Source organism: Oncorhynchus masou, chromosome 9 (assembly GCF_036934945.1).
Source record: "Oncorhynchus masou masou isolate Uvic2021 chromosome 9, UVic_Omas_1.1, whole genome shotgun sequence".
NCBI lineage: Eukaryota > Metazoa > Chordata > Actinopteri > Salmoniformes > Salmonidae > Oncorhynchus > Oncorhynchus masou.
Window position 1 is genome coordinate 41,075,748 of NC_088220.1, and position 13,881 is coordinate 41,089,628.

At 41.9% G+C, this 13,881-nt stretch overlaps 1 protein-coding gene across 8 annotated transcripts in view; it reads left to right on the plus strand.

The window, feature by feature from the left end:
• LOC135545985 (protein diaphanous homolog 2-like) overlaps window positions 1–13,881 on the plus strand; it is a 626,286-nt gene that overhangs the window by 445,784 nt on the left and 166,621 nt on the right. For all 8 annotated transcript variants that reach the window (XM_064974017.1, XM_064974023.1, XM_064974020.1 and 5 more), the window contains one exon: window positions 4,558–4,681. In XM_064974017.1, coding sequence (XP_064830089.1) covers window positions 4,558–4,681 — 124 coding nt within the window. The remainder of the gene's footprint in view (window positions 1–4,557; window positions 4,682–13,881) is intronic.

Here is a 13,881-nt window from a genome sequence, read left to right on the forward strand (position 1 = left end):
GTGGCATTGTCTAACAAACACACAATACAAAAAGTTAAAATACTCTCAATAAAATATTTGTAAAACAGAGTCAGTATAGTAGTCTATATTAGAAGATCCCAGCTTTTTGAAAAAGTACAGTCTCTGTTGGCTCTTTTTGTAGATCAGGTCTGTACATTTACTCCACTAAACCTGATTGTCCAAAAGGACACCCATATATTTGTATTCTTCTACAATTTCTATATTCTGACCTCTGATGGATGTTGCAGAGGTAGGTGTTGTACGCTTCCTGAAGTCTATGCACATCTCTTTGGTCTTGTTGGTAGTGAGGACCAAGTGTGATTCTTCACACCAATCTACAAAGTAATCTAGGACTTGGCCATAATTGTCCTCGTCATCATACAACAGGCTGATCAAGGCAGTGTCATCAGCAAACTTAACGAGGTGTCTGTCAGTATGGGAACTAGTTGAACTATTTGTGTACAAGATGTACAGGAGTGGGGACAAAACACATCCCTGAGGAGAGCCTGTGTTGGTATTGCGTATATATCAGACATATGGGGACTTATTTTGACTCGCTGTGAGTGTTGGCTCAGGAAGACCAACAGACACAAAACCAGTCCCCCTTCTAAGGACAAGTCCCAAATGAGTCTCTGTGTGGGGGTACAGGTTGGTCGAGTTAATTTGTAAAGTGACTATGCATAGATACTAAACAGCGAGTAGCAGCAGTGTAAAAATAGTCTGGGTGTCCATTTGATTAATTGTTCAGCAGTCTTATGGCTTGGGGGTAGAAGCTGTTAAGGAGCCTTTTGGTCCTAGACTTGGCGCTCTGGTACCGCTTGCCGTGCGGTAGCAGAGAGAACAGTCTATGACCTGGGTGACTGGAGTCTTTGACCATTTTTTGGGCCTTACTCTGACACAGCCTAGTATATAGGTCCTGGATGTCAGGAAGCTTGGCCCTAATGATGTACTGGGCCGTACGCACTACCCTCTGTAGTGCCTTATGGTCAGATGTCAAGCAGTTCCCAAACCAGGTGGTGATGCAACCAGTCTGGATGCTCTCGATGGTGCCTCTGTAGAACTTTATGAGGATGTGGGGACCCATGCCACATTTTTTCAGTCACCTGAGGGGGAAAAGGTGTTGTTGTGCCCTCTTCACAAGTGTCTTGGTGTGTTTGGACCATGACACAAGGAACTTAAACATCTTGGCCCACGCCCTGTCGTTGTTAATGCTATTTTCGGTCTTCCTTTTCCTATTGTCCATGATGAGCTCCTTTATCTTGCTCACATTGAGGGAGAGGTTGTTGTCCTGGCACCACACCGACAAGTCTCTGACCTCCTCCCTATAGGCCGTCTACATATTCATTATCTATGACACATCTCTGCACTTAGCAAAATAATGCCATCCGCATTGGTATTTTAGTCATCAGTTAATCAGACTATTTTCTCATTGATTTCATTAACTTATTTCAGACATTTGGTTTCGGTTTTCAGTATAGTTGTTTTATGTTGGTGGGGCATATTATTCTATTTAATGTTACCCCTGAATCACTATGATAAATATATTTGTTTTTCTTCAGTGTATTTTTAACAGAGTTGAGATTTACTTTGTGCAATGTGAAGGAATAGGCCTACAGGTGAAATGTGTCATTGACACAAACGTGGTGGCGTGGCAATAAGATCAGAATGTCGTGAACCAACAGATTGTGAGTTCAAATCCCAGGTGAGGACATAATAATAATGACTGTATGAGTAAACATACACAATGTAATTGCCTGTGTTAAAAGCATTGTTCATGTGGCTGGTTGTCCTAGACACATGGTTGTTCCAAAACACAAAGAGTTATGACTGGATCAGTGGTTCACCATTTATGGCCTTGATGGCTTTGGCAACATTAAAAAATGATGATGTGTAATGAAACTGAGGTGTACGTGCCCTGGGTAAAATATAAAAATCATTTGTGGGTGGGATGTTTCTGTGCAACCATCAGTTGACGTCCTCAGGACAAACTTGGAACTTGACAAGACCTCCAAGGGACAACGAGACAACGTCCTAAAAACATGTCCTCCGGGACATCCCCAGGGCCAACCAGGAACTTGATAAAATGTCTAGGGGACCATGACACAACATCCTGACGACTTTAGGCAACCATTTCGTGAAGTCCCAGGGACGTCCTAACGACTCATTATTGTTTGCAGGGTATGCTCTCTCCAGTTCGTTGACATTTTGCAGTTAGGCTTCATCATAGTGCTGTAAATGAGTCTTCTGGAGATTCTCAGTTAGCTAACCCCCTGTGTCTCAGTGTGATGGCTACTGAAGCCAATAAAGATCAGTTACCTCAACTCTGTTATTACCCCAGCCTGTACTGCTGTCATTCAGACACAGACCCCTTTGAGTTTACCTGAGTTCCCTGAGTTTCGTTGGCAAATGATGAACGGTTCCCAGGTATGATGCATCAGTGTGTATCTAATCTATCCATCTCTGCCTGTCTGTGTGCCCACCTCTCTAGCTCTTCATTTCCCCCTGCTATCAGTGCTGGCTCAGATCACACTAACAACAGTTTGGATGCTCTCTATGGCCCTATCAGTGCTGGAGTTGGGCTGTGGTGCTGTGTTGACTGCGGGCATGCCGCCCCGCCCCATCCCCTAGTGTCCTCAGGAGTAAGACATAACCCTCGGCTTTGTGGGCCTTGAATGGTGGGGGGGACACTATATCCCCAGTCACCAGATCCCTCCAAGCATCCCACTAATGACCTCACCCTCGCTCATCCTCTGCATCGTTGCTACTATCGCAAGATTGATTTGTGGCCCCAGTGTAACTGTGTATGTCTCTGTGTACTGTAAGTGTTTCGTCCCTGCACTCACTGGGCAGTGGGATTGTTAGAAAATACAGAATAAAACCAGGTGGGAGCTGTATGATGGCTGTAAAGAAATAATAGGCTTCCCTTGTGTCAATGAGAATACCCCTTTCTTAATAGCTTCCACACAGCTCATTGGATGGGTTGGGAAACATAAAGGACGCTGGGCCTGGTGGCAAGCATAGTGGTGAGTCCTGACATCATGTATGACTCGCTGCTATAAATGTAGAAGATGCAATGAGAGACAAGATTTTTATTTCACACGATACAAGGGCATCATATAGGTTAGACATGGTAGGCTCAAAAAGCAATTGAATACCACATGTGGCGCACGGACATTGCAAGACAGGTACATTGTGGAGACATGCTTTGAAGTAGGTTTTTATTACTGAATATTTGAGTAAAGATAGGCAAGTTCAATTAAACACTGAGGCTTGATTTGACATTTCCATGTGAAGGTTTATCTAAATAGCATGGGATGGCTTTGAACGAGTCAAGATGGAAGCACTTTTATTAAGGAGGATACTTTTAACATCCTATACTTTGATATTATTTTCCATTTGCATGCTGAGGCTTACCACAGCCACTGCCCACAGCCCAATCCACTGTAACTCCATAGAAGTCTTATAGTTTAACTATCTGTCACTATTATTGAATGAATATGTTCAGTCTAGTGGAGGACTCTTGATAAAGACAAGTCCAAGTCAAAAAAAAAGTCTGTGAACGTTTGCACTGTAACCTCTTGGCGTCCACTCTGTGACGCAGACCCAGGCAAAACATCATTGACCCATATATTTGCCTGTGACCAGTTCACACACCGTGTAGTCATAGTCTGTGTATTAGTAATAGGGATGTGAACCGCAAATTCTTTAGCCACCGAAGATACATTTGACTGGTCATGCAGGCCACTCATCTTTTTAAGTGGGAGAACTTGCACAATTGGTGACTGACTAAATACTTTTTTGCCCCACTGTATGGAACCTCTCACATTAGGTGTACTGTTTAGAACTGTGTTTTCCCACGAATTCCATTTTGGCAAATGTTTGAAAATGATATTTTATTACCAGCTTCATTACAGGAGTTGCATGTTCCATAATAGTCTATAACCTTTTGACTGTAAGACGATAGGCTTGCTATTGTTGCATGTTGCCATTCATCTCTTAACGAAAAATGTCCGTTCCTTGAAAGCATACTATTTTCTGTTGGTCATGTCATGTTACTGTTTGAAAAAAATCAAACCGTTTGTTGACCGGTTAATGAGGGTCAGTTAGTCGGGAGCAAAATTGACTGAAATGTGCATCACTAATTAATAACACTAAAGCCTATACATGGCACCAGTAACTACTCTCCTGTCCTGTCTGATCCCCTAAGACATTCACAAGTCTTTGAAGTCCTCACTTGAAAGGGTTGATCTGAATAGTGCGAGGGAGCAGTCCAAAGGAACTCTGTAAACAGTGATTACAGACTGATTAATGAGCTCGAGCCACTCTACCGGGCACACGCTGACGCACGCACACTCGCTTTTCAGGCCACACTGAATGTTGTGCTGAGGCAGATTCTGGAGTGAACCAACTCAGCCTAACCTCAGCAAACAACGCTGATTGGAACAATCTACATCAAAGACATTCATATTTATAGATATTCAGTTCGTCTGCCATGTATTGAACATTTATATAATACAGTATATTAATGATATAAGTATTTTCTCCATCTTTCTCCAGTTTCTGCCGAGATCCTGAAAAGCAGTCTGAGCACCATGGAGCGACACATCCAGAGGCTAGAAAACGACATTGAGAATTTCCCCAAGACAGATGACAAAAAAGATAAGTTTGTGGAAAAATTGTCCATATCCTTTTCATGTATTTCATTGATTCCTCCCCTTGTCTTATCTGCAACTGTTGCTGAAGAAGAAAGCCCATGCTAGACATGGTTTGGCCATTGGGCGCCTGTGGATTCGCCACCAGAGAGACTGTTCTGTGCTTGTGTTCTCCCTGGCAGGAAAGAGTAGTTAAGGGCCACACGTGTGACTAGTGGTACCCAGGGGCTTAAAGGAATGGATATGGCTGCCTTGCCACTAGTGAGATGTTTATCAGATCTCCTCCTCCTCCTCTCCCCAGAGAGAGTTCAGGCCTGGAGCTATTTTTACCACCACTCCACCACTGCCTACCCTCCGGGACTCTAATGGGGGATCGTTCCCCCACACTGACTTATTGCCACCTCCTGATTTCATCTCCCGACCGGCCACAGCCCTCTCCACACAGACCTTCTGTGGGCTATCACCTCTCATGGCCCTTCTCTATTTTCGATAACAGAGTGCTTTCACTTAAACTCAAGCGGTTCGGCTCTCAAATCAAATTAGTGATGCCTGAGCACTTCTCAGTGTCCATTTTAAGGAGGACGGCGCCTCGGCAGAATAGGTTTATCTAGATATATGGCACTTATACACACAATATAGGGTCTCATTGGGGCTATGATACCTCCTATCGCTGTCTGCAGTAAAACAGACGGAATTCCTGTATCCTCTGTCTCTCGATATGAGTTACCACATTTATTTAAGGGAGTGCAAGAATCATCAATTCAAGGGTAATTCATCAATTCAGGAGGCATTCCATATGTTCAATGCTCACACTTAAGATGGTGTTTAACCTTAATTTGAGTTATTTCTTAGTGTAGTCAAAGTGGAGATTTATTCAAGCTTGCTTTGCACTTTGGCTGGCATAAAAGTAATAGCCAACTCATGCATTAGCAATCTGCTCCCAGTCCCAAAAAAATCTGTGTAATTAAAAAACAGAGGCTCCGGCTAAGACCTCCCTTGCAGCTCTGAACCAAACAGGCAGAAAAGGCAGCTCAAGGCCCCTGATGTCAGTATCGATTCGGGGCTTCTTGTAGAATGTGAGCATGAGTGAGATGAAATGGAGAACTGCAGATATACTGCAGCAGTGCTTTCCCTCACTGTCTGGATCGTGTCCCCAGAGAGAGAGAGAGGGAGAGAAGCTGCCTGGAAACGCCCCACTTCCTCCCACCTCCTTCCTCACCTGATCTGTCATCAGAACCAAAATGGAGCCTCAGTTGCATTTGCCGAACACATTTTAGTGACTGCCTCATTGTGAAAATAGCTATAGGGGAAATATTGAAATGTGTTGTTTTCTTAGCTCCATTTTGTAGCGTTCCCACCAACCCTCTTTCTCTGTGTTCAGCCAGATTGAGGGTGAATGACAGGGGATTGTAACCAAGCTACGCTCACGCCTTTGCGCATGACAGAGTAGGCATTGTTATCCTTGATAAAGAAAGCCAGAAAGCTGTTTTGCTTTTTCCTTTGTGTCACCCACAATCGACGTTGGGAGTCGAGGTGATTCAAATGGCAAGGAGGACAGCATATCAGTGTGTATCAGCCCTCCCTTCTGCTCTCTTGTCTCTCCCTGTTAGCAAACACCTCACTATTTCACCTTTAGAGTTTGACCTGCATGTGACCTTTTTTTCAGGTAATGAAGTGATAAAGTTAATCTGCTAGTCAAAATAACATTGCTCAACCGCAACTAAACAAATCAGTTCACATGATTAGGCATCAAGGGTAATTCGCAAGGTTTCTAAATAATAGATGTGTGATCGAAGGTGCATTTCTTTGTACTGTAGGATCCTGAACATACTTCTCCAGGTGTGTTGAATGTTTCACGCCCCTTCAGTTTTTTCCTTACAATTCATGATGTTGAACTGTCAAAAAGAATGAAAATCGGCTTTGCTTTGAATCATCCTACACTCTTCTTATTTTCTCCTTGAACATTGAAGTGAACATAAACAATAGTGTTGTGAAAGGTTTTCACATGCAGAACATTGTGCGTTTAAAAAAAATGCTTGCTAAGATATCAGATCTACAGTTGTGCCCCTAGGTAAGAGAGGGAAGTGAAACCATATGTGTGAGATAAAGAGATGGAAAGACAATGCTTGATTTTCCCAGATTTGATGTGCTATATTTTATTTTGACTTTGGCTTAGATAACCATAATCCATTTAACACATTGTAGGGTGTGTGAAACTGACAGTTTGAAATTCCTAGGCACATTGTTTGCTGTTTTTGTAAAGATAAACCAGCCAAGTCAAACGCCAACATACCTTTTTTTAAACTTCTTACTGGGATTAAAGAAGGCCGCTGATGCCTTGAAACATGACCGATGAAACAACAACAACAACAACAACAACAAAAGCAGAAAAGGTCATGCATTTGATGGTTGAGCAACCCTAAAAAAGTTGCTTATATCATCTTGACTGTAGAGCAGTGATAAATGAGGAAGTGTGTATGGTAGAGTTTGTCTGTGTGTGTGCGTGTGTGTGTGTGTGCGTGTGTGTGTGTGTGTGTGTGTGTGTGTGTGTGTGTGTGTGTGTGTGTGTGTGTGTGTGTGTGTGTGTGTGTGTGTGTGTGTGTGTGTGTGTGTGTGTGTGTGTGCACATTTGTGTGTGCTTGTGTTTGAGTCCCTTTGGCCTTTTTTCTAAGACTTGCAGCAGTTGCCAATTGAGGTTTTGAAAGGTAACAATGAATGTATCAAAGCAGCACAACTTTAATTCACCTCTTGAGGTTATTATTGTTTTTATAATGAATATGAATCTGTTAAATGTTTCTAATTGGTTCAACTGGCTTAGAGATTATGAGTTAGAACTCAGCTTGAGTTCAATTAGAATATCCACACCAGAAAATGGTGAATACCTCATATACTTTAATTCACAGATTTCAAACGGCTGCATTTACCAGTTCATATCTGCAGTCATTATCTACTGAACAAGACAGCCTGAACCCAACGCCTAGTACTTTCTGGCCTCACACACAGCCCAGCGGAGGTATTTCATTTAGCTTTCCGGATGTATTTTTCTCCCTCCACTAACGTAATGTATGCAAAGTACTGAATGGGGTGTTTGTTCAGCAGTTTAGTGATATCTATCTATCAGATTTAATGGTAGCCCACAAAGGCTGGGAATTGAGGCATTGGCCCCTGGGGGCTACTAATTCACTGGAGAGGCTTGAGTGGCTTGGTTGATCCCAGCCCCCCCCCCCCCCTTTTTTTACAGATCTATAACTAGTGGATATGAAGGAGTAGGACTCTGAGGGAGGGACAGACTATAGGGACTGTGGATAACATGCTGGGTTGCTAATGGGAGTGTCGTGGGTCGCCGTGGCAATGAGAAGCAGGACTGAGCATTGATGGATGGTTGGCCCCTGCGGTACTCAATGCCATAGTTCAGCCCGCTGATATTTAGCTTAACCTTTCAGCCCCCAAGGGACCTGAGAAGTCGTATTCAGCTTGTGTAATTTTGAACCCCTCCCCTGACACATTAAGACCTGTAGCTGTGCTTTGGTCATGTGGGGCTATAGTTCACTGCATTCGCTATGTGGCGTATTGAAATAAGTATACAGCTAAAAGCATCACTTCTTATCTGAGGTAACTCCTCCCAGGTACAATGCATTGTATAATGTGTTTAATAAAATTCATTAAAATAGAAGAACATACAAACAGATGATTTGCATTGTCTTCCCATACATACTTGTTATCTTGGAACAGTATAAAGACAAATGGACAGGAAATGAATTAATGGATTGCCACTCACCCCATGTTCCCCCTTATTGTACAGTGATGTGTCCTTTAAAAGTTGCAGCGTACTGCAGCACAGCTTGCATGGTGCCACAGAATTCTTCAACCACTGGTACCATTAATGCTAGTTAGTGCTAGTATAAGAGGGCATCTTTGAGAAGCATTTGATAGCCTTCAATAGTAGCTGTACTAGAACATGTAAAACATTTTATTATAAGAACATAGTATATGGGACTGATTTTAAGAAATGTTGCTTAACCTGTCTGGGCAGAACCTTGTTCCACTAGCAGAACCCCTCGCCAACAGCCAGTGAAATTGCAGGGCACCAAATTCAAATCACAGAAATCTCATGATTCAAATTGATCAAACACACAACTATTAGGCACCATTTTAAAGATAACATTCTTGTTAATCCAGCCAGTGTCTGATTTCAAAAAGGCATTACAGCGAAAGCTCTACAAACGATTATGTTAGGTCACCACCAAGTCACAGAAAAACAGCAACTTTTCTAGCCAAAGAGAGGAGTCACAAAAAGCAGAAATATAGATTAAATTAATCACTAACCTTTAATCTTCATCAGATGACACTCATAGGACTTCATGTTACACAATACATGTATGTTTTGTTCGATAAAGTGCACATTTCTATCCAAAAATCTCATTTTACATTGGCATGTAATGTTCAGTAGTTCCAAAACATGCGGTGATTTTGCAGAGAGCCACATCAATTTACAGAAATAGTCATAATAAACATTGATAATCGATACAACTATTAGACATGGAACTTAGACATACAACTATTAGACATTGGAACTCCCCATCCCGGATCCGGGATCGTGACTAAAGCCTCAGGCTCATTAGCATAGCGCAACGTTAACGATTTCTGAAAACCACAAATAAAATGAAAATAATGCGTCTGCTCTCAAGCTTAGCCTTTTCTTAACAACACTGTCATCTCAGATTTTCAAAATATGCTTTTGAACCATAGAAATTGACTAATTTGTGTAAGAGTATGCAAAGCTAGCATAGCATTTTGAGTAGCATTTAGCACGCAACATTTTCACAAAAACCAGATAACCAAATAAATAAAATCATTTACCTTTGAAGAGCTTCTGATGTTTTCAATGAGGAGACTCTCAGTTACATACCAAATGCGCAGTTTTTCCTGAAAGCGTCTGTGTGTAGGAGAAATCGTTCCGTTTTCTACATTGCGTCTGGCTACCGAAACGAACCGAAAATTCAGTCACCTACAACGTAAAACTTTTTCCGAATTAACTACATAATATCGACGAAACATGGCAAACGTTGTTTGGAATCAATCCTCAAGGTGTTTTTTCACATATCTCTTCATTGATATGCAGTTCGTGGAAGCTTGCTTTCCTCTCTGTATCCCATGGAAAAATACTGGCAGCTGACTTTTTGCGCACCAATTTCGGCGCAGGACACCGGGCGGACACCTGGTAAATGTGGTCTCTTATGGTCAATCTTCCAATGATCTGCCTACAAATACGTCACAATGCTGCAGACACCTTGGGGAAACGACAGAAAGGGCAGGCTCATTCCTCTCGCATTCACAGCCATATAAGGAGACAATGGAAAACAGAGCCTCAAAAATCCTGCTCATTTCCTGGATGCCGTCTCATCTTGGTTTTGCCTGAAGCTCACGTTCTAGGGCACGCACAGAAAATATCTTGGTAGTTCTGGACACGCCAGAGTGTTTTCTTTCGAAAGCTATCAATTATATGCATAGTCGAGCATCTTTTTGTGACAAAATATCTTGTTTAAAACGGGAACGTTTTTCATCCAAAAATTAAATAGCGCCCCCAGAGCATCAACAGGTTAAACTTCTCCTTAATGCAACCGCTGTGTCAGATTTTTTTAACTTTAGGGAAATAGCATACCATGCAATAATCTGAGTACGGAGCTCAGATCCCAAACCAGCCAAAGAAATATATGCCATGTTGTGTAGTCAACAGAAGTCAGAAATAGCATTATAAATATTCACTTGCATTTGATCTTAATCAGAATGCTCTCCCAGGAATCGCAGTTCCACAATAAATGTTTGATTTGTTCGATAAAGTTTATAATTTATGTCCATATACCTCCTTTTGTTAGGGCGTTTAGTAAACAAATCCAAATGTGCGTGCAAGTCCAGTGGAAAGGTCGGACGAAATGTCCAACTGGTTATATTACTGGTCGTAGAAACATATCACACGAAGTATAGAATCAATCTTTAGGATGTTTTTAACATAAATCTTCAATAATGTCCCAACTGGAGAATTCCTTTGTCTGTAGAAAAGCAATGGGACGTGAGGTAACTCACATATTACCGCGCCACGAGCTCGAGCCTCTCTGCCAGACCTCTGACTCGTTCCCCTCTCATTCGGCCCCCTTCACAGTAGAAGCCTGAAACAACGTTCTAAAGACTGTTGACGTCTAGTTGACGTCCTAAGAAGTGCAAGATGACCAATATCCCACTGTATCTTCAATAGGGAATGAGTTGAAAAACTACAAACCTCAGATTTCCCACTTCCTGGTTGGATTTTTTTCTCAGGTTTTTGCCTGCCATATGAGTTATGTTATACTCACAGACATCATTCAAACAGTTCTAGAAACTTCAGAGTATTTTCTACCCAATTGTACTAATACTGAGTAGCAGGCAGTTTACCCTGGGCACTCTTTTCATCCAAAAGTGAAAATGCTGCCCCCTATCCCAATGAAGTTTATACATTTTATTAATATTATGGTGTTTCTATTCCAAGAAAAATGAAAAACCTTCTGGGTTTCTGTTAGGATGGAACGGAAAATATGGCTCTGTACAACGTGTTGGTTGGGAGTAGGCTACAGTACTTGGATATTTAGCTAAATAATTCCCTTGTCGTGTGGGGATGCTGGAGACCGGGGTTCAATTCCCCGATGGGAAAGGAGTAGGCTGTCCTTGTGAATAAGAATTTGTACTTAACTGACTGGCCTAGTTAAATAAATGTTAAAGAGCATAACATTTCTACACCCTAATTGTGTAATTGTAGTCTAACCAATAACCAAACAGAGATTCAGTGAAAATAAAAAATCTTAGCTTCTGTCCTCTTCTGGGTACATTGACTTCAATACAAGCCTTAGGAGGCTCATTGTTCTCCCTCCCCATTCATAGCTAGCTACAGTTAGCTATCATTGCAGTGCATAACATGTAGTTGACTCAAAGAGAGACAATAGTTGAACAGTTTTGGAGAAGTGAATATGTTTAAATTAAGGAGAAAATAGAGAGATATAGTATATATATTTTTCACTTTCACTTATTTAGCTAGCATCGAATGCATCTAGCTAGTTTAGCCTAACCAAACACTTGGCTCAAACAGAGAGGGATGATATGTTAGTTAGCTGACTATGGCTATCCAATACTGGAACTCTTCCAAGTGAAGGTAAGCTTTTGGTTTTATTAATTTATTGCCATCGTGGTCACCGGTGTAACTGCTAAACTGCTTGCTGGCGACTGTACACTCTATTGCATGATTGTAGCGGGTCTACTAACGCGTTAGTTGTAGTAGCTATGTTGACAGTGACGTGACAATGATGTAGGTGGTGTGTAGCGGTTAGAGGTTTGGTATGGAAATGTTTTTTTGCCTCATCAGACAGCAGATGTGTTCTGCACTGAAGTCCACAAGCTAAGGTAAAAGGTGAGAGGAGGAGAGCACGAAGATAGATGCAAGAAATAATTATACATACAATAAGTGTTTGGGTGTGATCAGGGGTGTATTCATTGTGCTGATTCTGTTTCAAAATGTTTTTTAAACGGAAGCAAATGGAACGAAACATGGATAAACATACAGTTGAAATCAGAAGCTTACATACACTTAGGGTGGAGTCATTAAATCTTGTTTTCAACCACTCCACAAATGTATTGTTAACAAACTGTAGTTTTGGCAAGTTGGTTAAGACATCTACTTTGTGCATGACACAAGTAACTTTTCCAACAATTGTTTACAGACATGTTATTTCACTTATAATTCACTGTATCACAATTCCCGTGGGTCAGAAGTTTACATACACTAAGTTGACTGTGCCTTTAAACAGCTTGGAAAATTCCAGAAAATTGTGTCATAATTGACATCATTTGGGTCATTTTGAGGTGTAACTGCGGATGTATTTAAAGGTCTAACTTCAAACTCAGTGTCTCTTTGCTTGACATCATGGGAAAATCAAAAGAAGTCAGCCAAGACCTCCACAAGTCTGGTTCGTCCTTGGGAGCAATTTCCAAACGCCTGAAGGTACCACATTCATCTGTACAAACAATAGCACACATGTATACACACCATGGGACCACACAGCTGTCATACCACTCTGGAAGGAGACGCATTCTGTCTCCTAGAGATGAATGTACTTTGGTGCGAAAAGTGCCAATCAATCCCAGAACAACAGCAAAGGACCTTGTGAAAGTGCTGGAGGAAACAGGTACAAAAGTATCTACAGTGGGGGAAAAAAGTATTTAGTCAGCCACCAATTGTGCAAGTTCTCCCACTTAAAAAGATGAGAGAGGCCTGTAATTTTCATCATAAATGACAGACAAAATGAGAAAAAAAATCCAGAAAATCACATTGTAGGATTAATGAATTTATTTGCAATTTATGGTGGAAAAAGTATTTGGTCAATAACAAAGGTTTATCTCAATACTGTGTTATATACCCTTTGTTGGCAATGACAGAGGTCAAACATTTTCTGTAAGTCAAAAGGTTTTCACACACTGTTGCCGGTATTTTGGCCCATTCTTCCATGCAGATCTCCTCTAGAGCAGTGATGTTTTGGGGCTGTTGCTGGGCAACACAGACTTTCAACTATGGGTTGAGATCTGGAGACTGGCTAGGCCACTCCAGGACCTTGAAATGCTTCTTACAAAGCCACTCCTTCGTTGCCCGGGTGGTGTGTTTGGGATCATTGTCAGGCTGAAAGACCCAGCCACGTTTCATCTTCAATGCCCATGCTGGAAGGAGGTTTTCACTCAAAATCTCACGATACATGGCCCCATTGCGTTCCATTCATTCCTTCCTTTACACGGATCAGTCGTTCTGGTCCATTTGCAGAAAAACAGCCGCAAAGCATGATGTTTCCACCCCCATGCTTCACAGTAGGTATGGTGTTCTTTGGATGCAACTCAGCATTATTTGTCCTCCAAACATGACGAGTTGAGTTTTTACCAAAACGTTACATTTTGGTTTCATCTGACCATATGACAGTCTCCAAATCTTCTTCTGGATCATCCAAATGCTCTCTAGCAAACTTCAGACGGGCCTGGACATGTACTGGCTTAAGCAGGGGGACACGTCTGGCACTGCAGGATTTGAGTCCCTGGCGGCGTAGTGTGTTACTGATGGTAGGCTTTTTTACTTTGGTCCCAGCTCTCTGCAGGTCATTCACTAGGTCCCCCTGTTTGGTTCTGGGATTTTTGCTCACCGTTCTTGTGATCATTTTGACCC